The sequence below is a fragment of the Python bivittatus genome, unplaced genomic scaffold, assembly GCF_059951505.1.
Source record: "Python bivittatus isolate LINGU-HERP-01145 unplaced genomic scaffold, Pbiv_v1 ctg000840_np1212, whole genome shotgun sequence".
Taxonomy (NCBI): domain Eukaryota; kingdom Metazoa; phylum Chordata; class Lepidosauria; order Squamata; family Pythonidae; genus Python; species Python bivittatus.
Window position 1 is genome coordinate 12,919,840 of NW_028277113.1, and position 25,456 is coordinate 12,945,295.

At 38.8% G+C, this 25,456-nt stretch overlaps 1 protein-coding gene across 1 annotated transcript; it reads right to left on the reverse strand.

Moving 5' to 3' along the window:
- Positions 1-374: 374 nt before the first annotated feature.
- Positions 375-17,665, reverse strand: RPP40 (ribonuclease P/MRP subunit p40). The gene is made up of 8 exons (XM_007441239.3): positions 17,474-17,665; positions 13,978-14,122; positions 9,251-9,319; positions 8,300-8,395; positions 7,598-7,723; positions 4,994-5,192; positions 2,349-2,483; positions 375-935 (listed from the first exon to the last, which is right to left on the reverse strand). Exons 1-8 carry the CDS (start codon positions 17,597-17,599, stop codon positions 740-742), a joined length of 1,092 nt encoding a protein of 363 aa, XP_007441301.1. The 5' UTR covers positions 17,600-17,665; the 3' UTR covers positions 375-739.
- Between the last annotated feature and the right edge of the window lie 7,791 nt (positions 17,666-25,456).

A 25,456-nucleotide genomic window follows, 5' to 3' on the forward strand; every position in this document is an offset into this window, starting at 1 on the left:
AATGGGGCATTTTCAGTTCAAAACCTTTTGAATTTAAAAGTTTTGCATACTCCTTCCAGTGTCTGAGATATGGCTAAGGAATTCTTAAAGAATCTATACTTGAAGCAGCATTCCCATAAAATGAGCACATTGTGGCAAGATAATCTACAGACTCGAGCGCTGAGGTTTTAAGGAAAGAATGCAGGTGGAATAGTCCTTCTTGCAAAGTTATGTGCCTCCATCTTGTCTCTGTACACTGCCATCCACCCCAAGTACCCCCTGAAATTCTGAAAATTATGACAAAGGTCACCCCACTCCACACATCTGAAAAGGTTACTAATCTGCAAAAAGTATAGTGGTTAATAATTAAAGGCACAAAAGTAAAATAAGGATTTCCTATGCTTCTTCAAAAAAGTAAAACTTTATTATTCTTATCTCATTTTTTGGGTTGAGAGATGAAGTAATTGTGCTACATAGACCTGCTATAAGCTCTGGCAAGAATGATTTCTCATATTTATTAAAAAACGTGTACTTAAACCTGCTGAATTCATGCTTAACAAACTGATTAAAAGCATAATCCTTCTCATAATTTTTATTTACACTCATGCAGAGGATTCAAGATCAACATTATTTCTCCCCTTTTTTAGTCACCTTTTAAGTCAGGAAGCTAATAAATGTCACACACCCCTCTAAAGGGTAAATACTTTCACTAAAATTTTTATTTACAGTTACTACCCGAAATGGTATTCATGGTTGTTATTTATGGACAATTGTCATATGCTCCCACTGCCATTTGAAGCCAGTAGCATAGATTCCTAAAGATTATGAAGTTGTACAAATTCTCTCCGCCTTTTAGAAACCCATGCTCATTTTCTCTCCAAGAAACAGGGCTGTCCGCAAAACCGTGTACAGTCAGAGATATCCAGTGAGCCAGCTTTGGTTCTTCAAAATAGCAACTGTTGGAAAAGATGGAATAATGTCATGAATAAAGTATATAAAATTAAAAATCACACCTATTCAAAAAGGAGCCTAATTCTCTGCTCATTTACCGCAATCGCAAGATGTTGATATGAATGTGCGCATTAAGACTGCAGTAAAAAATATGGTATGGGGTACAATGTGAGAAATTAGTCATATCTATTTAAGACTCAAGGATTTTTATGGTAACCACGTATGATTAATTTATTTAACACTGGGGGTAATTATCCCCAAGAAGGTAATTGGGGCATATCCTGGGGTTAACAGAGCAATTTGTAATTGATTGTTTGTGAGTCGAGGACTGTTTGGGGCTGCCACTGCCAAGATGCTTCTTTCAAAGAGCAGAGGTGTGGGGGTTTTTTGGGGGGGGTAGTAATGACATTATTCAAGACCGAAAAAACATGTAATTGGGTGAAACAGTTTAAGAGCACTTATGTAAAGACTATCTTTCCCATAAACATGGATGGACAATGTTACTTTTTGAATATACAAATGGGAAAAAAGGAATATTTAGTTATTTATAAAATAAAAAATAAAATAAAAATAAAACAAAAGATTTCTTATTCATAACCCAAAATCATTAAAACAAACCTTTAGTGATCAATACAGGAGTTATTGTATACACAACAAAATATATCAAACATTGTATTTGGATTTGTCCTGTTATAATCATTATTAAAAACAAGCATAATATCATTCTAAGAGAATAAGTAAACTATAGTATACTCTATTTTTCATTAAAGTGAGCTTCTCCTTAGTATTAAGTTTCATTTTAAGTTCAGAAGCTCAAATAAAATTCCTGACGTAACTTCAAAACATATGAAGAACATCAAAAGGAAACTTGACAATAAACTTTCTTATTTCTGATACTATCAGAAATACACAATCTGCACTCACCAAAGCCTTGGGAACCCCTGAGTCTTTCTATGAGTTGTTGCTCCAATGTTATTTTTAATGTAACAAATGGCAAAAATTACTTCCCAGTGTATTTAATCATCCTGTTACCTGTATTTACTTTATTTAATTTCAATTCATCTGAGTGAAATCCAATAATGGTTCCTGTCCTGGCCCTGCCCACATTTGAGAGTGCTGCTCCTCAAGGTAAAAAACTTCCTCACTGCCCTTATATTGAAGTGAACTGTTCAAACTTTCTTAGATAATATTTGGAAGGCTGCTGTAAACTGAGATAAAAGTTACCATCACCACATAAAAGATTAAATAGGAAGAATGAAAAATGCTGCCTTGGGTTCTCTGCAGGCACAAAAGAAACGTAATCAACAAATTTATGGCAAAAACATGGCTATGTTCTGTGGGATTTATTCTCTAGTGGGTCTAGGCAGCAACCTTAATTTGCACAATTCTAGATGCTAACTATTCAAGTCAATGCTTACCATATTTGTTCCAATAAATGAATGATCCTTTCTGATGGTATAAAGCCAGTTATTGTACACATCAAAACTTGTTCTATCAATGTGCTCGGCTGAGGACATACACAGGTTGATAAAAAACTAGAGGATGTGTTTTCTCTGCAAATAGAAGATATATAAGATAAATACCACTGGGACACATGTAATATTTGAATATGATAAATAAATGTTCTGCTTAAAAATTATAATAGACACTTACATCCATTCAAGGCTAATTATTTTTTCATACACTGGAGTTTTATAGAAGTGTCATTGATTAATAATCTGGATGTGGCAGGCACTCCATAAACAAACAAACAAACAAACAAACAAACAAAACCATGTTATTTTGTGCTTCTACACAAAATTTAAGTACTTCTGTTTTGGAGTTACTTTCCTGTTTTTGATTACTCTTGCTATTTTATGCTGCTGTTTTTTGTTCATTTTTCTATACATTTTCTTAATGTTATTTGAAATTACGTTATTTGTTATAATGTTGTTTTATTTGGCTGTGAGTTTTTTTTAAAAAAAGAAAAAAATGGAATACACACAGGCAACTGATGCCCTCAATAATGTTGCAATGAAATGAGGTATTATACTGGTGAGGAAGGGAGAGAACAAGCACTGATATTGTATGTGCAGGAGGCATGGTTCATTTATATCTGCAAATATCAGTTGAAAATTCAGATTCTTCCAAACAACCATACACATTTTTGTTGCTCCATTTTAACATTCCACTATATCAAACCACTTTTGCCACCCTAAATTAGCATTCTATCTCTACATGGTCAGGTTTGTTATCTAACTTTTTACTTTTCTGATGTCCATCAATGCTTGTTCTGTCCTTTCGTCACCAGTATAACACCACATTTCACTGCAGCATTGTTGAGGGCATCGGTTGCCTGTGTATATTCCATTTTCTTAATGTTATTTGCAATTATGTTGTTTGTTATAATGTTGTTTTATTTGGCTGTGAGCTTTTTTTTTTAAAAAAAGAAAAGCTGCCATGTATTGATTGTCTTTGACATTTACTAATAGTCATATTTGCATTTTAAAAGGAAATGAAGTGTCTGAAGAAGCTAAATCCAACTCTGGAGGTAAATTCTGATGTTGTTTTCCCTCCTCATTATCTTCAGTTATATACTTTATATGCACGTTCAATACTTCCACCCACGTTCTACTTATTAATAAATTGTTACTTCTTAAAATTATCCCAACTGCTCTTTTTAATTAATGAAAGTTGATGTAATAGAGGAAGCCCATGAGTTTCTAATGATTTGAGATATTATGTGGGGTACTTAATTTGATGAATATATTCTTGTGATTATTGTATCTAAACTGATTGGATTAGAGTGCTCATTCTTCAAAGCCAAGTGAATGTTGATTGTACAAGGATGGAATCTTCTGAATGTCTGTCCCTTGCGTCCTCCTTATGTTCTTTTGTTCACCAGCCATATCTCACACCCTCCTTTCCCCTACTGATGGCTATTCTAAGTTAACTGAGAAAAGGGGGAAAAAAACCCTATTTGGAACACTCATTCATTATTTTGTGGCTGCAGAAATCTGTCCTCTTTGCTTACTTGAAGAGAGATGGGTTCGGTTCTAAAGAGGAGTTCTGTTCCCTTTTCCTAAAAACGGCCCCTTTGTTGCATGACATTTATCTTATGAAACTTACACAACTTTTTTGGCATGGAACTGGCATTAGCCATCCAGAGTATGTGCGAATGGATGAGAATTGCATGCATGCATGCATAAATAGTATAAATGAATACATAAGTAAAACTTCCTGCTGATGAAAGTCCACCAGCATTTATTAATCCATAAACATTTATAACCTGCTCACTATCCAGAGAATCTTGTGGCAAGTTACAATCCATAAAATAACCAAGTAACATTTAAAATACACAATACAGGTAGTCCTCAACTTACAACCATTCGTTTAGTGATTGTTAAAAGTTACGGTGGCACTGAAAGAAGTGACTTACGACTGGTCCTTGCACTGTGACTGTCACACTGTCCCTGCAGTCACGTGATCAAAATTTGGGCACTTGGCAACCAGCATGTATTTACGATGGTTGCAGTGTCCCGGGGTCACGTGATCGCCATTTGCAACCTTCCCTGCTGGCTTCCAACAAACAAAATCAGTAGGGAACTGCATGATTCACTTAAAGACGGCAGTGATTTGCTTAACAGCTGCAGAAAAAATGTTGTAAAACTGGGTGCGGTCACATGCTGCCTCGCTTAATGACAAATTTTCTGGTTTCTATTGTGGTTGTAAGTCGAGGACTACCTGTATCACACAGGCACTTAAGGGACAAACAGGCACAATCAGTTTATAGATACTATAACAGGAGAGTAAAAAGTCAGGACTTCAACCTGGAGCTGTAAAGGAGATAGTTGATGCATGGTTGGCCTCCAGGAGAAGGGCAGAGTGCCATGACAAAAATGCATCCCTACATAAGGTACCTCTCCCAAATGTCACTAAGGCCTCCCTAAAGATAACATATTTATAAAAATCCAAATTTTTCACAAAATTAGAATTTGGCAAAGATTTATTTTATGTTGAATGATGAAGGTTTCATCATTTGTTTCTTGATTTGCTAACTGTAAATAAACGAAAGCATACTTACAAGCCAACATGAGTAAAAATGGCCCCAAGCCACTCAAACAATTCTTGTGCACTGCATGCTGCATCTGGCTCACCGTGCAATTTATCACTCTCCAAAATCGGACACAGCACATTTCTGAATGTGCTAAAAGTTACTTTGGGCTGATGAGCCTGTATTTCCTTTTTAGAAAAGTATGACATCAAACTTGATTCTTCTGATCCTTAAAAAGCAAACATCATCCCACATTGAAAGACAGATAACCACTGCCATAAGAAGCATTCTGATTTAAACTATTCCAGTTCCTGTGATGGTACGTGAAAAGGAATCTAATCTGCTGAAAAACTGCATTAAAATGAAGTCTGCTTGCAACTACATCTATGCAATGCCCAAAGCTTATGGTTTCCAACTTTTTCCTCCCAGCTTAGTAAGCTCCACTTTCCTTTGAGAAACCAAAGATTCAGTTCTCAGGGAATGACCTCACTAAGACACTTTGCCAGAGTTTAAGTAACCAACATACTTGATTATTGCAGGTTTAAATAGAAAATGGAGTTTAAGCTTGGCTTTAAATTACAATCACAAGGAAGGCTCACTGCTGGGAAAGAAAATTAAAGGGATCCATTGGGAAAATGTAGGGAAGCAGTTAAATACACCCTTGCAAATTAGGAAGTAGAAAAGTATATAATTCAAATGCACACATCCTGTCTACTCTTCCTGTATGCCTTGTCACAGTATCAAAACAAAAGCATGACTTGCAAAGAGCATCAACTGATGTAAGGAACAATTAAAATATTCATGTTTGTTTTGAAACTAAATCTGCACCACTAATCGTCCTCTGGGATTCAGTCAATCAATATTTTTGGCTGCTATTATGCACATTAAAACTTCATTTAGTAATTTCAGATGCGACAGAAAGAATTTCAGCCCAGACCTTTCCCCCAAATTACAGCCAAGTGGTTGCATCTGAAGGAGTTAGTTACACACTTGCGTCAATTTACTTCATTGTGTGAAATGACATAATTATATAAATGATGTCAATTATTGCAAATCGCATACTTTAGATTTAACAGACATTTGGGAGTAATAAACACCCTGTCCTACCAAATGGTCTGTTAAATCATGGTTTTACTGTACCACTATCTTGCATTTAATCCCATATTTAAAGCTACTGTTGTACTTTAAATCATAAGAAACATTTCTTTTTAATTTGAAATAATTCAACAATTAGCTGAACTTGGGTGATCTCAAAAAACTGAGGATAGAATGGGAAATCACTAGGAAATTCCTAGGGAAATAGGCTAAACTGGCAAGCTGAAAAAAACCAGTGGTACAATGGTACTGTGTTGTTTCCAAAAAAATTATCTGCCTGTGTCCATTATGTTATGCAGAGTGCAGCAATACTCCCAGGAAATGGCCAACAAATACACACCAGCATTAGAGAGATTTAAATAATGCAATGTCCTTATCTTGTTCTCCAAAGAAAATCTAGCCAGAAAGTATAAAATATCTGGTTGTTTATTGATAAAAATGCAAAACTCCATAAAATACAAGTTTAATACAAAACAGAGTAAAAATCACTTCTTCTCATATATGTGGCATCCAAGACTTATCTACTACACAAGTTTAACAAAGTCTCTAACCAAAAAACTCTCAGAGAAGAGGTACACTACTTGGTTATTAGTTACTACTACATAACCCATAAAAACTGATTACATGATGGCTAAAATTCTACTGAGCAGCTGGGCATATAATCCTCCCGTTTTATTGCCACCCCTTGAGTAACTAGCATACAGACGCCAATAGGTGGCAGTAAATAGCAGTATACGTGCAAACCAACAAGGCCGAACTACTGTATTTTTCCGACTATAAGACGATACTTTTTTCTAAAATCCTTACCCTAAAAATTGAAGGGCGTCTTATTCAAGGAAGTCAGCCAAGAATCGCGCTGTTGCAAAACTGCCCATACTTTGTTTCTGCAGAGAGGCTTCCTCCTATTGCTAGCCTCCAATCACGAGTGAAATAGCTTGTCTCCCAAACAGACTTCCTCCAATCACGAGCCTGATGTAACTGACATCAGCTGATGCTGAACAAACCAATTAGAGGAAGGCTGTTTGCAGAGACAAGCTATCTGCAGTTTCACTCGTGCTTGAATGTAATCAGTTATGCAAAAGAGCCTGGAAATAGAGCTGCAGAGAGACGGTTTGGACCTCCTCCCACCGAGTGTATCAGGTCAATGTTAACTAATTACTAAATAAAAATGTGTTCTGCACTATCTTTAAAATATTGATTTCTTAATTTTGGCTGGAAAAGTGGGGGTCGTCTTGTACATGGGGGCGTCTTATTGTCGGAAAAATACGGTAAGTCACACAGTTTTTCTAGTCACAACAATATGTTTTGAAGATAGCGAGATGACTTTCTTCCCATGAGAAAATCCTAACACATTAAGTCACCCAGAGTTGAGCTTAATTCAAAAGAACCCTATATCCAGACAGAAAAGCAGTCTTGCCAGACTACCCCCTTCTCATATTATATCTTGTGTTTTTCATATACATACAGGCATTTAAAATCATACATAAAAAATATCAAAAGCAAGAATAACTAATTTCATGCCTTTTGTAATTCTATTACCTGTGGGTTGCCAAGCCAGCAAGAAATCAAATTCAAGTGGCTTTTTTTCCTTCAGGGCCCAACTTATTCTGTTATATTTTTTATTTTCTGGACTGAAAGCTGCATCCATCAAGTCAATAGTAATAACTATTAAAGGAACAAAAAGAACAAATGTTGATATAAATACAGTATCAATAGTTCATATGATATTTGGATAATTAAAAAGCTTTTCTTTCTTTCCCTCCTTCCCTTTTACTCTTTTAAGCACAAAAATGAACCCTGTTAAATGCTATAATAAAATCATTAATATCTATGTACAAGACATTATAATATTTATATACCATAAAATATAGTATTTAAAAACAAAACCAGTTTGACCCCAATATTGACCTCAATTCAGCTCTACTCCCAATATCCACAGCCCCCAGATGGAAGCATATAACTTAACTGCACCTCCAAAAAAACTCACACTTCCAGCCAGTCCAACAGCATCAACTACAGCCACACTGAACAATTTCTGTGAATGATTCTCTATTAATGGATCAAGGCAACTACCTTCTTGTACAGGAGGCTAATGTATTTTTTTTCAAGCTAAACTCAACTGAATTCCAGTTTCCAAAGTCTCAGCATGGGATTTTTCTTTTCAAAATGTTCACAACAGAATTAAGGCACCAGAAAGATATGGGGTATTATCAATTGGATAATAGCAACTAGGATACTTACTGTATCTCATTGGCTTTTTACCAGAATACAAAGAAGGATGGCCTTGCAATCCAAGCTCTTCATAAGTGTCTTTGTCTACTGATAAAATCAATTTGCCTATAACAAGCACAATTTTAAAAACCCATATTATTAAGAACAATAATATATACAAGTAATATATTTCACTTGTAGCCGTTTAACCCGAGATTAGCAATGAAACCTAACTTCTTAATCCTAAAAACACAGCACATACAATTATATAAGCGAGTACCAATTTCAGCTGTGTGAATTTATCCTCATAAAAGTCTTCTAGACCAAATTCATGATCCCATTTCTAAACCTTTGCTTCTTTATATTTCATTTAACTCCATTGGTGTTAAACTCCAGTTTTTCAAGAGTATTCAGACAGTTGAACAATTTATTACTTGTCCTGAACAATATGAATTGCTTAACTTATAAGTAATATAATATATTGCCTAATTGCTCAAAAGGTATAAGCTGTTCTTCTCCCTTTGCCGCAGTCTTTAAAGGTCTGGGAAGCCAGCTCAGAAGTTTCCTACGCACTCTTTGCTGGATGATAAAAGAACAATGCAACCAAACTGGAACTGAACACATGCATTCTCAGGGATGGGTTGTTTACTCTCCTGCAAAATTTCTTTGCATGCAGAAGGAGGTGTGCAGGTTACATGAACTTAACGGTACATATTTGAAAGAATTGATTTTTGCAATCCCTCCACCTCAAAAGAAGTGGTTAAAAGTGTAACTCTAGACTATGTATGAAGAAGCCCAGGGGAGGTGTACATGTTGCAAACACAATAACTGGCCAAATGATTGTATGAATTGTATTCATATGTACACTGTGATTTTCCCCATTTTTAGCAATTATTGGTTAATCCCATTGAATTCAATAACTAACATTCTAGAACTATTAAGCTATTAAACATCTCTTGTGTCTTGAATCTGATTTCATACCTGTTGGTAGCAAAGCAGCAGTATTGTCTTGGTCAATTCTTGTATTATACGTAAGAGCGTAACATGAACCTAAAATACACACAAAGTCTGGATGCTTTTAAGAAAAAAATAACACCATACTGGAAATACAACACAGAACAACTATTAAGAGGAAGAAGCTTGTTTATCTTAACAAAAAGGGTTCCCAGGACGACTATTATTACAACAGTTTTATCAGTTGCTACTATACCTTCCTTTCCAACACTACAGCAACAAGAGCTGGGTCAGGGTATATGCTTCCCTCTAGATTCATTCTTGAGAAGCAATATACGGATGCAATTGCTACTTCTAGTAATGTCAGAAAAGGCTACATCTTCTAAAACACAATGAACAAACCAAACCTAAGATTTTCATACAGTGTAGTAAGTTAGCTACTTAACCTGCAGGTGAGGAAATGATGCAAATACTGAACAGGATAAAAAGATCCCCATATTATTAAATGGTGTTTATTGTAGTTATGTCCATCACTGTGGATTTTCAATTTCGGGGAATTTGAAGCTGGAAATTTACAGAATTCCCCATCCTAAAATAAAGGCAAATTAAAACATATTCTCTCCTAAGGATTATAGCATATCTGAGACTTGTGACATCCATAACTATTGTCTGAGATCATAATCATTTATTAATGAATGATGAGAATCTAGGAGTACGGTTGGTGGCATGTACTTCATGGGGTGGGAGCTCAGGAGGATGGTAGCTCTGGGAAGGTACCGCAGTGTGGAAAGGTCTCTCTGTTCCCCCTGGAGAAAGAGCCCTGGGGAGGATACTGAAAAGAGGTCACTGAGAGAAGTGATAAGCGGCAGGGTGGGTGGGTGAGGTTCATGGTTCACTTTGTGGGAATAGCTAAGGTCTACACAGCAGGATGACTTGGAGGATAGACCTGGGATGGGGAAGGAAAAGGTGCCGGTGGGTGATGCATTGTGGTGCTTCGTTCAAGGAGCTGGGATGTCTGGAAGGGGATTTACAGGCAGGGAGTTAAGGCCACAGTGGTTAGAGGGGAGTAAGACAGGAGAAGGCAAGTGTGTCTTTATGGTGGAAAGGAGGTGGGAAATGTGGTGCTGATCCCCTCTTTGCTGCTGCTTAATGTCAAATCCATCTATAATAAAGCCATGCTCTACTTGATCATGGAAAGGGTGGACCTGTTGTGCGAGAATGAAGGGGTTCCTCTCTCTGAGATTTGCCTAGCTAGGTTTGGGGTATTGCACCGATGTTGTCTCTAAGGTTGCAGGGATGGGGTGGCAATTATCCTCCAGAGAACTCAGTGCTATGTGAGAGGCCCCATATGGGAAGTTGAGTACCAGGATATGCTGTGCTGCCATTGGTATATTATCCTCACTGCTGCCCAGCAACATCCCTGCCTGAGTTATCTGACTTCATTGCTACTGTTTGTTGATTCTCTCTAGCCTTTGAGAGATTTCAACCTCTATGGCTGGAGGTGGGATGAGTTCAGGATTTTATGGCTACCATGACATCCATTGGCTTATTCCAAATAATCACAGCTCTGATTCACAGACAGGACGAGGTGCATGACTTAGCATTTTCTTTAGAACAGGTGGAATGTGATCTGGGGATGGGGAACATTTCCATTTGTTCACTGTCATGGAGAGAGTACTTTCTGGTCACCATGAGGTTAACTGGCATAACTGATCTTCACAGGAAGAAAGGGCTCAGGTGGGTTCCAGCATGTGCTTGGGGAGTCTCCAACAACTGGGCTGACATTTCACTGTGATGCCTTGTCAATCCCTGTAATCCAGACAGCAAAGGCACCCAGCAGAATTGCCCTGAACAGTTGCTTCCTCTAGATCAACATGGATAAGCTCTTTGCTTTACCAGGGAGCTCCACAAGATGAATCAGAAACCAGATGCCTGGTACCACAAGTAAAATCAGAATACAGCCAAGCAAGGGCAGAAGCTCATGTGTAGTCCTACAGTGTGGTGATAACAACAGGGAAGTGTCAATACTTCTCACACATATCATATCTTCAGACTGCTGCCCAGCAGCCTTGTTTAGAGCCACCCACTTCCTTTTAGAAAGCAGTGGGTCAGAAGAACTTCTGTCAGGTCACTTTGACATTTTTGCTAGGCACTTTTCATATTCAGCTGGGTGGAATCTGTTGAAATGATAGGGTGATATTTTGTGAAATCACCTGAGATTTGTTTGAACCCTTATTCTGAGGAAGTGGATAGTGTTCTTTGGGAGAAGAGTTCTGCCATATGTAACCTGGATCCTTGCACCTTCTGGCTGATTTGAGTTGCCAGGGAGACTAGTTGAGAGTTGATTAATGTCTCTTTGAGGGAAACAGTTGTGTCATTGGTTCTGAAAGAGGCAGTAATGCATCACGTGCTCAAGGGTTCATTCCCTGACGGGGTTATTTTGGACAACTATTGTCCTGTCTCCAATCTCTCCTTTCTAGGAAAGGTTGTTGAGTTGGTGGTGGGGCAGCAAATAAAGCCCTGAATGAAGTGAATTACCTGGATCCTTTCCAGTCTGGGTTCAGGCCTGGGTATGGAACAGAAATCACACTGGTGACTCTTGTGGATGACCTTCATTAGAACTTAGAAGTCTGTGTCTCCTTTTCAACAGCATTCAGTACTACCAACCATGCTATCCTTTTGGGCTGCCTGTAAAGGTTGGGGATTAGAGGCATTATTGCAATGGTTCTGCTCTTTCCTGAATGGGCAATCTTAATCAATGTTGGCAGGGCAAGAGAAGTCGAAATCTTGGGCAGTTCAGTGTAGAATGCCCCAGGGCCTTGTCCCTTCCCTACAGTCTCAGTAAAATATAAATGGAATATCTGTTGGTTTAGGATTGTCATGGCCAGCTCGGACACTGATGAGGAGACTGACAATGAGCAGCCAATTCCAGAGTTGCCGGATGAACTGCTGCCTGAGGAGCTGCAGGCAGAGGAGGTGGGGCTGTCCGGTAACCAGGAGACATGGCTGCCATCAGTCTCAGAAGATGAGGAGTCTGAGCTGTCACCCCTCCTAGTGCAAGGGCTCGCTGTGCGGAGAGGAGAGCAGAGCAAAGGCGGACTGCAAGGCTCCTTGCAAGAAAGAACCTCGCCCTTCCAAATGAGCAACACTGGGGTTGCTTCTATTTAAGAGCAGCGAGCTCAAGCCTCTCTATTGGCAACAACCGCTTGTTTACCCAGACTCCATGTGCCTTGACTCCCAACTTGAAACCTCATGATTTTGACTCTGGACCTGGACTGGCCAATGACCCTTCTACAATGTTTGGACCACTGGATTTCACTTGACCACTCTTGTGCCTGCTGTTCTGGATTTGGAACTCTCTCAAGGCAAGCTTGCTAGACTTTTGGGGACTTGATTTCTCTTTGTGTGTGTGTGTGTGTGTTTCTGTGTTTGCACTCATATCTCCTTTGCCATTTGTTCATTTGCTTCACAAACTTCTCAGTAAAGTCTGCAACCACTTCTGTGTGTGCTTGTGGGTGCGTGGCCTAAGAAAGGACAAGGATGAGGCATTATCACTACGTTGATGATACCCAGCTTTATATTTCCAATTTGGGCCATACAGGAGAATGCTGTGAAAATTTCAACCCAGTGACTAGAAACTGTGAGGGACTGGATGGGACAGAGCAGACTTGAGATAAATCCCAACAAAATGGAGATGCTCTTTCTGCAGAAGCCTATGGGTTCCAGGATACCTCATCTTTAGCTCAGGATGGGATATCTTATCTCTGAAGGAGCAGGTACACACAACTGGGAATCCTCCTGGAACTGCCGCACCCGTTACACCAGTAGGTACAAGCTGCAGCCTAGAGAACCTTTGCTCAGCTTCAGCTGGTATGCCAGTTGCAGCATTTTCTGGATCATCAGGCACAGGTGATGATAAGTCATGCTGTTATCTTCCCTCACTTGGATTATTGCAGTTCACTCTACACAAGCTGCCTCTGAAAGCAATTCAGAAGTTGTACCCAACACAAAATGCAGTGACTCTCATGCTGACCAGAAAGAACCAATACAGTGAAGTAGCACCATTATTGTGGGAACTGCATTGCTTGCCAGTAGGCTTCTGCATCCAATTCAAAGCAATGGTTATTACCTATAAAGCCCGTACTTTCCATGTCACCTTCAAGACCACCTGCTCCAGGTAGAATCTACCTATTCAGCATGTTCTGGTCAAGAAGGCCTGCTGCAGATCTCTCTACTTAAGGCTGTGAAGGTTGGAGACCTAGTAGAAGTGTTTCCTGCTCTGGAATAACATGCCTCCCTTAAGTCAGGATGGACCCTCCCCTACTGTTATTCCAGAAGAGTGTTAAGACAGTGCTCCTTCAAAGAGCTTTTGGTGTAGGGGATGTTACTTGACTGAAAGCACCTGTTGAATAAGAGCTGGTTGCCTGGGATTGAGATGACTTTCTAGATTACTATGACTGTTTTTTATTTTGTATTCTATCCTGCTAGATGCGCCTAGAATCTGTACTAAACTGGGTGGCATACAAGCTTATGTAAAATAAATAAAATAAAAAGATGACAAGAAAACAGCATTAAATGCTAGAATGTAAAGCAGAATATGATGGACTGGTTACTTTAATATTTTGCTAGAATTCTCTTCCAAGACCCTTCAAAAACTAGATGCCTAAAGAAAAGAGATTTTTTTTTAATTAAAACTAACTGACAGAGAACAAAACTTCTTTCATACTCAGTTATCTAAATCAATGCTCACTTACCTTTCTTCACAAATGTGTTAATGAATTCTTGGGTCACTAACTCATGAAGAAATAAATTCTTTACAAGATAATATTCCCCAATATCAGCAACTGCATTTTTTAGGGCTTGTGGAACTATTCCACAATCAGGTATCAAAAAGGACACCTATCAAGAGAACATTTGGGACACAAATTAGATCTTATTCATTGATAAAATGGACTGAAACACACACTTTTACCTAGTTCCTTGCAAAACATTAAAATGAAACAAGGCCATATAACTCGCACAAAATAGCAACACCAAACAGCAAGTCAGTGTTTTAATCTACTGTATAATAAACCATTTATTGAATTCAAGTCCAATTCTATGACCTACTGTACTTCATTGCCTTTCTCTGTCTTTGGTAAATGCCCATCATCATCATCATCATCATCATCATCATCATGGTATCCATACTGACTATTGTTTTAAATGTTTAAGCACCGCTTGGTGATCAAGTAATCTCCAAGCAGTTCACAAAGCATTAAAATTATAACCACCTTCCCCCCCTGCTGCATCTCCTTCGAAAATCCTACATCAGCTTAACTACTCCATGCCTCTGATAAAATAGTACAGCTCACAAAAGTGTATGCCTTTTAATAAAATCTGTTAATCAGAAAAGTTGTTGTTAAACTACTTCTGATTTCTGGCTACCATAGACTAACACAGCTCTTCTACAATGTCTAAATTATCCAGCAGCCTTAATCTTCTGACTGGAATTTCATTTTTGCAGCCCCTGGGCTCCTGGCATGTGAAGAATCTTTTCAACAAACACTCCTTGGAACAGGCTTCTTCTCAGGCCTTTACTAGAATGTTGGTATTTTTCTTGGAAGAGAGGATATTAGGACAATTTTTACGACTACTTTAATTTTTTAGTCATTTGAAAAAGGCCAAATGAATTCACTTCCAAACTGTAGCTCCATTGCTCTTGGTTTTACTGACTTCCAGAACAATACCTGTATTAGTCTCTTGCTTCCAAAACAAAGTGTTTGGCACCCTAAATACCTTATTACGGCACAAGCTTTTAATTAACTTCATCAGGTGCACAAACTGTTATATTGAAACTAGGTCCATATAGTTGGAACAGTGAACTTAAAAAAAAAAAATAAATGAAAAATATAGATTCCATGATATATACCTTATTAACAGAACCCATTCACAAAAAATTGCTACCTGTGATAGAGAACCTTCTAAAGGCAAGTTATTAACATCTCATTTCATTCTACGTATAATACTAGAATACTGTATTGAAGCACCCTATGGTGGGTGGAATCCAAACAAATCTATGAGATTTTGACAAGCAAAACACATCCCCTTGCCCATCTATACTGGGTAGAAAGTATTCAAGAATATTTACAATGATGTCTTGGGCTCTGGCAATTATGCAAAAGGGAGAAAATATAAGGTAGCACAATCAGATCCTGTAAACTTTTGAGAAATGAAAGTGACCTGAGCAGATTTTAAACATTTAGACAAAAGCCAGAACACCAAATAGAGTAAGTAGATGGAGTCCTTGGGGTTCTCTGAGCTTAGTTGTTTTCTTGCAAACGTTTCAGATGTTACCTAGCCTGGTAACGAAACATTTGCAAGAAAACAATCAAGCTCAGAGAACCCCAAGGACTCCACCATTCAACCCTGAACTACACATATTCTCTTCTATTAGTAAGTAGATGGTTTAATCAGACTATTGTTACTATACTTCTTTACTGCAAGTAAAACAAAAATAAATCTTTAGTTTTTTAGGTAATCAAAATATGACTCCACAAGTGACTAGTCTACACAAACCCACTGGTAGCTAGTTTTAATTTATACACAACTGTCTTTTTTTCTTGCACTGTCTCACACATTGTTTGAGATGCTCCTCAGACTATAGGGTTTTTTTTTAGATTTTTTAAAAATCCCGCCTTTATTATTTTTATAAATAACTCAAGGCACCCAATACTCCTTCCTCCTCCTATTTTCCCCACAACAACCCTGTGAGGTGAGTTGAGCTGAGAGTGAGTGACTGGCCCAAGGTCACCCAGCCGGCTTTCGAGCCTAAGGTAGGATTAGAACTCACAATCTCTTACTTTCTAGCCTAGTGCCTGAACCACAAGACCAAACTGGCTCTCAGTGTTTTGATTCTTTGTTCAAAACTCAGTAGAATATTAAATACATAAGCCAATCAATAATGAAAAACTCAATGTTATAACACACTTGGATGTGGTATATTAAGATACAACTAGTCAAGCTAGTTATAATACAATAGTCCCATTGATTTAAATATTCATAAATCAGGATGCATATGCAGACATGTATTTTCAGCACACAGAAGACCTCACATCAAAAACATAGTTGCAACAGGTAGCATCTTAAAATTAAAAAGGGGCAATTAAAATTTAAGATAATACTTGCTCCAGTTGGTAGCATTACTGAATAATGTTGCCACTACAGGCTGTAATGTTTTATGCTTTGTTCTCTTTTATTTTGTTCAGAGAGTAATAAAGGCCTCTTCGTCTGGTTCTTCCTGGTATGAATGTTGGAAGGTGTCAGTGTCGCCTACCACCATTTTTTAATGAATATATTTTATTTTTACTGAATAGTGTTTTACATTATTTTAATGTATTTTTATTAAGAATGTTGTTTTTTATTGTAAACACATTTAGATGCATTGTGGAATAAACAAATAAATAAGGCATTATGTAAATACCTCATAAGAGATACAGAAACATGAACTATGCTGGGTGGATAGAGCAAAATCATTAAAAAGAGTTCTCGCAGAATCTTAAAACCAAAGAGATTTAGGCTGCAATTCTTCCTTCCCTTAACTGAGAATAAGTCTTACTTCTGAGGAACATAAACTAGAGCTCTTGACATCAAAGAAAAAAATGGAGTCAAAATCTGCATGAAATGCAAGAAAGGGCAGCTGGGAATTAAAAAGACTGACCACCACACCAACAAGGATGAGGACTCCAGTGACATTAAGACAAAGACTCTCCTGGTGCCTCAAAATATACAACTATGACTTGCCTCTTGGTAATCTATTTTGTTTGTTGTAACTGTTGTAGTTATTATCCCCCCAACGCTCAGTGGGTATTATGTCCTGTTTTTTGCTTGTCTTTTCATAATTTCTCACTGTTTTAATCCCAGTATGTAAGCTGCCTACAGTTACCTGAGTGATTGAGGCTGCAAATGGATAAATAAATGCATAACTTGCATTAGGGCATGTTTCATGACCAAAGCACAACTTTCTCCAATTTGGGCCACCACACATTTGCTAAATCTTTCAACTTTCAACGCGAAAGTCTTAGTGGCTTTGTGACACCCGGCTAACAGGAATGCCTTTCCTCAAAGAAACCAGAGAAATATGCAATCTTTCTTCCCGCTGAACCCGCAGCGGAGATGGCCGTTCATCCAGAGAAGTCGCTGTGCCCACTCGGAAAACCAGCTTCTCCTCCCTCCTGAACGGCCCGGAGCCAGACGCCCCCTCGCACTCACCCCGCAATTGAAAGCGTGCTCCCGCACGTGCGCCACATGACGAGATCGCGCGTGCTGCACGTGGCTTCTCTCGCACACCAGCAAGTGGCGGGGAGATTCGCGGATCCATCGCAGAGGCACGAACATTCTCTCCCGCGCGCGCCAGCTGCGGAAACCAGACTGGACAGAACAGAGGCGGGATCTCTACGTCACGCGTTCGTAAGGAGGCGGGGAAGAAAGCGAGCAAGTTCGCCCAGGGGCGTGGCAAGGGTTGTAGTTCACGCATGTGCAGTAGTACGACTGAAATCTCCGCACCGTTAGTTAGGGTCAGGAGCAGAAGGGACGGCGCGGAAAGGAAGCTGTGTTTGGGAGCGGAGTACTTTGAAAAGCTTAGAATATGCTGGCTGGGGAATTCTGGGAATTGAAGTCCACCCATTTTAAAGCTGCCGAGGTTGAAAAAGGTTTAATTTGCCTTAGAGCAAATTAAAGAAAAAGTTGTAAGACACTGAACAAATGTGGTTGCATCTAGACCTGACTCAGTGAGTCGTGATAAAATTGTAACCAAAAGTGAAAGTTTGATCTCAAGTTTGTCCAGGGAAAGGGGAAGCAGGGATATCCTGTGCACAACATATGGGTGAAAGAAAACCAGGCCAGCTGGTGATATTTGTGAGGCGATGATCAATTTTAGTACTGAGATTAAAAAGGGGGGGGTATATAATATGTTTTTTGCCTATAATTTTATGTAAACTTTGAACAAAATACCAATTCACGTAGGCAAACAGCCGCATGAGTAAAACAAAAAAAAAAATCCTTTGGAATTCATGTGATGTAGCTTCATCACATGATTGATACAAACTAGTAATAGGAAGAATGATTGCAGGTATGTGCCTTGGATAGGTGATTTGGTATCTCAGGTGCACTCTGCATGAAAGCCACCATATCTGCAGAAGCTGGATTTCTAACTAAAGACACATGTATAATATTCTGGATAGTTTATTTTCTGCTTGGACCAAAAAAATAACCTGTTAAGAATATTAACAGTTTTTTCTCTATATTGTTCTCCCTCATGCAGGGTGGAGGGTGTGTGTGTCAAAACAGGCAAGGTGGCAGTCACAGCATTGTGATCAATGCCCCACTCCTTATCTGCACGTGCATGTACAAAAGGTGGGGCTTTGATCCCAATTCCAGGATCACTACCTTGCCTGTTTTGATCCCCTCTGTGAATGTCACTGCTATCTTCCTTGTACAGCAGTGCCACACTACAAGATCAAACCACCTTCATTCAGATCAATTACATCCTTCTCCATTGTTAGTCTCACAAACACACATTTACATTTTTCTGTTTTTCCTTTCATTTATTAATTCATGCTCTTTACCTTTTACTCGTCTTACTGTTCCAAATTACAATCATCTGTATGCCATGGTGAGTACACTCCAAGTCCCCTTGATTAAACTATGTCATCTATTGGGACCCAGGAACTATGCTTACTCTTGCAGCACCTGGCTTCTGGAATAATGTCCCTCCAGAGAAACACATGGCTTTTCCCTGATGATGTTCCAAAAGTCCTTGAAAAAATCTCTGTACTCCCAAATTGTGGGATAAAGTAGTTGTTGAGACCTTGTAGGTTGTTTTTTGTTCTTACATTTGGTTCTCTCTCCTGGACATGGATCATCTATTTCTTAATTTTCATTGTTTTGCTGCTGATCTCCAACAATTACATCAATTAATAGGATAAAATGATAGGTTTTGGTCTTGTTATAAGTATCATTTTCCAAAAAAATGCATAGAACTAATATCTACTGTTAATAAAACTGGAGGACTGGAGAGCCAGGTAAGAAGCCAGATTTTCTGTCATCTAAAATCCTCTTGCCTTGAGTTGGGATCCTGCCTTTCCCTTTGGCCTTCAAATTGGCAAAAAAATCAAATGTGGTGCCCTGGTCCAGTCCTGGGAATTGTCTCCTGTTCCAGATTGCTTACTTCTGGAAAGTTTTCAGACCACACTCATAATAAATATAGATTCAACCCCTAGATACTTTTCTGGTTAGATTCAGAACATCAGACATGGAATCTTTTCTTTTATAGAACAAAGCAACAGCCAACCTCCCCAAAGGTTTTAAATATTCTCCATATTCTATAAAATCATCATCATCTAGTGCTCAGAAAAAAGTGGGAAAATAAAAAAAGAGGAGCCTCAAATGATCTCTCCCTTTTCTTCAGTGAACCCAGAAAATATGTGCTGAAACCTAAGTTTTTATTCAAGGAGATAGTGAACAGTAAGTTTTATTAGGCGGACTGTATGGATTTTATTTGAAATGTGTGTGCAATTGTTGATTTCCCTTGCCTTTTCTGAATTCCCTTTTCCCTCTTTTATATCTAGATATTTGGCTTCATTGATTTACATAGTAATAAAAGAATTTTACAGTGAAACCTTCCCCACATCCAAGATTGCATGGTTGCACAGCTACCTTTTGTTTTTGAGGACTGAAACAAGATTTATTACATTCTGTATTTCTGGACTTTGAGCAAGAAGATCCAAAGTACCTTCCATTCTAATTTTCCTAGAGCTGGGCTAAAGGGAAAAGTCTTTGTAAAAGAGCAAGGAATTCTCCATGTAGGGGGTGGGTCAGGAGGATAGTGAACCTGACTGCTGGAAGCTTTTCAACACTATCTTTTACTGGGGAATCTTTTCAAAGAGAAATCTGGGGAGATTTGAAACTATCCATCTTTCTAATTTGTAATATCCTGAAACTATGTGGCTAAATTTTTGTAATTTCATACATTTAAAAATCCAGAAGACCCGTCCCCCCAGGGGCAAAACACTATTCGTCTATTTTTCTGTAACATCACAGCATCACTGGAAGCTTCCTGCAGCCTTCTGGAAGATTGGGAGGCTGAGGTACAGCCACCACCCTACAAAGTTACCCAAAAGTTATGTGGGGAACATGCAAGATGAGATGTTCCCACCTGCATACAATGTGAAGTGATGCTGTCCACTTTACTATAAGTAGGTGTGGTTTGTGCAACTGCAGATCAATTCCCTTGGCAATCTGTCTGCTGCTTCTTGTACTTTTTATAACTCACACAAATTGCAATGTGACCAAAGTACTATTTCAATTCATGTATGACTCCTAGATTTTTTAATTCATGTGATTCTCTTCATTATTTCCTTTTCCTGTAAATAATTTTACTGAAGTTATAGGCCCTCTGGACAAGAATATATCAAGGCTAAGTTCAGTGTTGGTGGTGGATATCAAGCTGGAACAGCTGAAGATTTATTTATTGAATTTGTCACCATCCATCTCGTTAAACGACTCTGGGCGGTTTACAAAACAATTAAAATCAATTAAAATATTGCAATAATAAATACAAAATAAAAAGATCCAAAATACTTGGTGATCACTCAGGGAGCATCATTGAGGCGCTAGCCACCCCCAGGATTGGGTAGAGCTGTTATCCCCCCACGCAAGCTGGCAGAGCCAGGTCTTCAATTTTTTCTGGAAGGCCAGTAGGGTAGGGGCCTGCAGCACCTCTGGGGGGATAATGTTCCAAAGGGCGGGAGCCACGGCAGAGAAGGCTCTCCTCCTGGGCCCTGCCAGTTGACATTCTCTCACCTTTAAGGTGTCTCAGCAGTGGACTGGGGGTGAGACAAATGTAATTTCTTGAGGACATGTTATAGAAAACCATTTGCCAAGGCACGTGTCTGTGCCTGTGTAGGTATGAACCCAGCCATGTTTTTCATTTTTGAATATCAAATATGGAGCTCACAATCCTTTCAAACAGATTTATCCTTTCATAAGTTTTCTTTATTTTAGCAGTATAACTTTGGGGAGGGGAGTAGGGCAAGAGTGGAAGTTGTGAAATGTGTAACTAAAGTAACACAGAGACTCAGGTAAGCGAGGTATATAGTAAGACCATGAAACCTTTAAGGCTTAAATCATCTACCTTCATTCTGGAACTATAGCTTGGATGTGAGTGTAAACCTCCCACTCACTAGATTGTCTACCCAAACCCATTACTTAGGGTTGCTATGAGACAAACATAAATTTAGTTTATCCTCACCATTTTCACAGATCCCAAGGGCAAAGAAAGAGAGAGGGAGAAAAAGCAACCATTTGCTGGCCTGTCCACCAGTATTTATTTAGCTCTTTCTCTCTAAGTGACATATCTAATCAATGTTCCTTTTATATCCGGCTTTAGAAATGCTTGCTCTGGAGGGCGAGGTGTTCCAAGTAATTGTGTCCTAACAAAGGAAGACATTGATACTTAATGTTTATGTATACCAGTTGCAGCCACATTGCCAAGTAACAGTTGCACATACAGTACATTTTACATGTGACAACAAAAGGAGATTTTGCTCTCCTGCCTCCATGAAAAAGAATAAGCTTTTCTCAATTATTAATCATACCTTAAGTTTAATGGGCAATGCCTCTTTTTCCTTTGCAATAACTTTCTGAGAAAAATATATTGGCGTGACATTTGCCTAAACTTTAAGGCAAAGGACCAAAGTAGACATAATTGGATCACTAATCCATGATTGGCTCTGACCTCAAGCTAAATCACTTACCTCTGGTGTGCCTGCCAACCGCTATTAGCAGTGGAAAATAGCAGCTCTATGGGCAATTTATTTGGGAGCTGACTGGCACTCGGGGAAAGGATTAAACTATTATCTCTGCACTCCAGATTTTCCTCGCCCCAAGTTACTTTTCAGAAGAAGAAAATTAATGTGGGGAGATCCATTCACATTCTTCCCATGAAATACCTAGTTGGCCCTAAATAATGTTATAGATTTCTGGCCTACAAATGTATTTTGGGCAGAGAATGAAACAGGCAGTTTGTTTTCTCTACGACTTGACATGGGGACAAGTACACCCCAGTAATGCAAACAGCAGAAGAACAATATACAAAAGTGACTCTAAATTCTTCAGAGCCATTACATTTAAAGCAAATTGTGGGGAGCTGGCAGAATTATTTGAAGCTCTTGAGGTTGCACAAAAAGCTATCAATTTGCCTACCTATCTACACACACACATGCACCTCATACACCTTGTTATGCCCTTCTTCACTTGGGTTTTTACTGAAAGTTTGGTTATTTGGCATATGCTTAAGCATGTACTTTTTTTGAGAAAAGATGATGACGTTGATGATGATACAAAGTCCTGCAAATAGAAATAGAACGACTGTGGCAAAAGAATGCAAAGATAGTACCAATAGTAATAGACGCCTTGGGTGCAATTCCAAAACATCTGGAGTACTACTTGAAGACCATCGGCATTGACAAAATCACCATCAGTCAGTTGCAAAAGTCAGCTTTACTTGGAACAGCTCACATCCTGCGACGATCCCTTTAACACCAACAAACAACAACATCTGCCTATCCCAGGTCCTTGGGAAAGACTCGATAGATGGATAAAAATGTCAAACCTAGTCTAAACATCTGGCTGACTGTGCAACCAACCATAATAATAATAATAAATTAAACTTTTATGCTGCCTGACTCTCAACGACTCTGGGCAGCTAACAACAATCAAAAAAAGAAATTACAATAAAATAAAACATAAAACATAGATAAAACATGGCAAGCATGACAGACCAGATGGAATGAAGTGAAGGGTCTCACTCTCCCTCACCAAAGGCTTGGGTGAAGAGCCAGGTCTTTGTGGCTCTTCCAAACAACAGCAGAGTGGGGGCCATCCAGATTTTGGGGGGAACCTCATTCCAGAGGGCAATCACTGGTCATGCTGCCACATTCTGGACCAGTTAAGCTTCTGGGTGGTCTTCAAGGTCAGCCCCACGTAGAACGTGTTGCAGTAGTCAAACCACAGGGTGATTAGGCCATGATTGACTGACTGAAGCTCCACCTCCTGCCTTGATCTAGGAAAGGGCACAACTGACGCACCACATGGAGTTGTACAAAAGTCTTCCTGGCCACAGCTGACACCTGCTCTTTAAGCAGGAGCTGCAAGTCCAGGAAGACCCCCAGATTGCACACCAACCTGGAAGTGCTACCCCTTCCAAAGTCAAAAATGGAATATTCCCAGATCTGGGTGGCCCAAACACCCACAGCCACTCGGTCTTCGTAGGTTTGAGTTGGAGACAGTTCCTCCCCATCCAAACCTACAGAGCCTCCACTAAAATATTTATTTAAGTAAAAAGGGTATCATATTGTTGAGCATTATAATGCAGTCTTATAACAATTCCTAACTCTTCATTATGAAAACATTACAATGTTTGTATTAATGTCACACTGACCCATTAGATGCCAATCTGAATAACTAAAATTAAACTAAACAACTAAACCAAACTAAATTGAATGCTCAATGCTGACTTTCTAATTGCCAATTGCCAGGGAAGCCTCAAGCAAGGAGCTCTTGCATAGCTAATGTCTCTGAAACTTTTCAATACCCAGTGCTTCTTTGAGAAATGATATTAGGATTCATGTTTGACAGAATACTTAACTGAACAGATAATGATTTACCTAAGGCCAGATATGGTTCTAGCCCTTTTCTGACGGGGAGGGGAGGGAAGATACAGAGATGGGGGAAGACTACTGGAGGCATTTCTTAAGCTCAGTTGTTTTGTACATTTGTTTCAAAAAGAAGTAGTTGCTATAAGAAAGCCTGAACTGGATTAAGATCATGGTGTGAAGAAAGAGGGCTTTGACCCATTGACTAACTTACCATGTTCATCATCACGTTCCTCCCTGTATCTTCTGTTTGCAGTAGGAAGAAAGATCCCATGGATGCCAGCGTGAGCTTTCTTCCCATTGCAAATGACAAATGCTGATAATGATGGAAGTATTTGATCTGGACTTATGGCAGAGGCAAAGAATTAGAGTCATCTTCTTCCCTTGCTACAGTTTCAATCTTCCACACCAATTTATTTAAAATGAATAATGCCAAGATCAGCTACATGGGGCTAGTTCCAAGCATTTGTGTCATCTGTGCCATTCCATCTAACTGAAAATCAAGGTGGATTGACATATTGCTGCATTCCAAACTATCTGTTTACTATCAAACACGTTTAAGCAGCCCTTTGCACACCAAAGTATATACAAATGTGCTTAAAAGAAAACATGGCTATTGCAGCCACTAAAACCATATAACCTGGTTAAAAATGGAAAAGAATGGGGATATAAATAGGACAAAATCAATCAAAATATGTAGCAGCAATTGCAGTAGTGGGGCTAGACCCCAGGGATGAGGAGTGGGGTGGCTACCACAACCCTACGTAAAGGACCACAACTGGCAAGCTGCTCTCAGTTACTGATACTTTGTGTGTGTGTTTATTGGGAGAGCCTCATAGTGTTGAACCATTTAGGTTACTGAGACTCTTCTCCTGCTCATGGCAGGAATCTAGATCAAAGCATCTTCTGAAGCTGAGCTACCTGCTTGAACATATTCCTCTGGGTAATTGAAATAACACTAAGTAGCATACAGGGAAAGAAGCACAGATAGAACCATAAAAATAAAGTATAAAAAAATGTAAAAATGGGTCAGAATTGTCATGCTGACCAAAAACATTTGATTTCCTCTCTCTCTATTTTTCCTGGATATAGTTCTTATAACTTCTTAACTGAAGACCTAGAAGTATATCAGACTGCAATATGGAGCAGAAAATTGAATTAGAGTAATATAATTTTGATTTTCATGCACTCCAATTAATCTGTTGCAATTAAGGCATAGTTAAAATATAATTAAATACCAATTATTTGTATACTTTTAATGCCATGTATGCTTTATTCTACCAATTTGAAATGCTGTCAAAGATTTGTGCTTCCAGTTCTTTAAAACACTATTTTGCTGAAATGGAACCCATTTATTACATTAAAACACACAGAATGATTCATCTACTGTAAGTGCACTGTAGATTTCAGGTACTCCATTTCTCTACAGAAGTAGTGATACATCCACCTCCTGAACCCCCAGTCCATCATTATAACTTTAAACAATATTTCCCCCAAAAAGCTCAAGATGGCATATACTATATATGAATATCCATCTAAG

Excerpts from the sequence above, each read along its gene's own strand:
- RPP40 (XM_007441239.3), bottom strand. The coding sequence starts at position 17,599 with ATGTTCGTGCCTCTGCGATGGATCCGCGAATCTCCCCGCCACTTGCTG. Across the intron at positions 9,320-13,977 it reads TAACACATTTGTGAAGAAAG|GTTCATGTTACGCTCTTACG; the intron begins GTAAGTGAGCAT and ends TGTGTATTTTAG. Across the intron at positions 936-2,348 it reads CATTTATTGGAACAAATATG|TTGCTATTTTGAAGAACCAA; the intron begins GTAAGCATTGAC and ends CTTTTCCAACAG.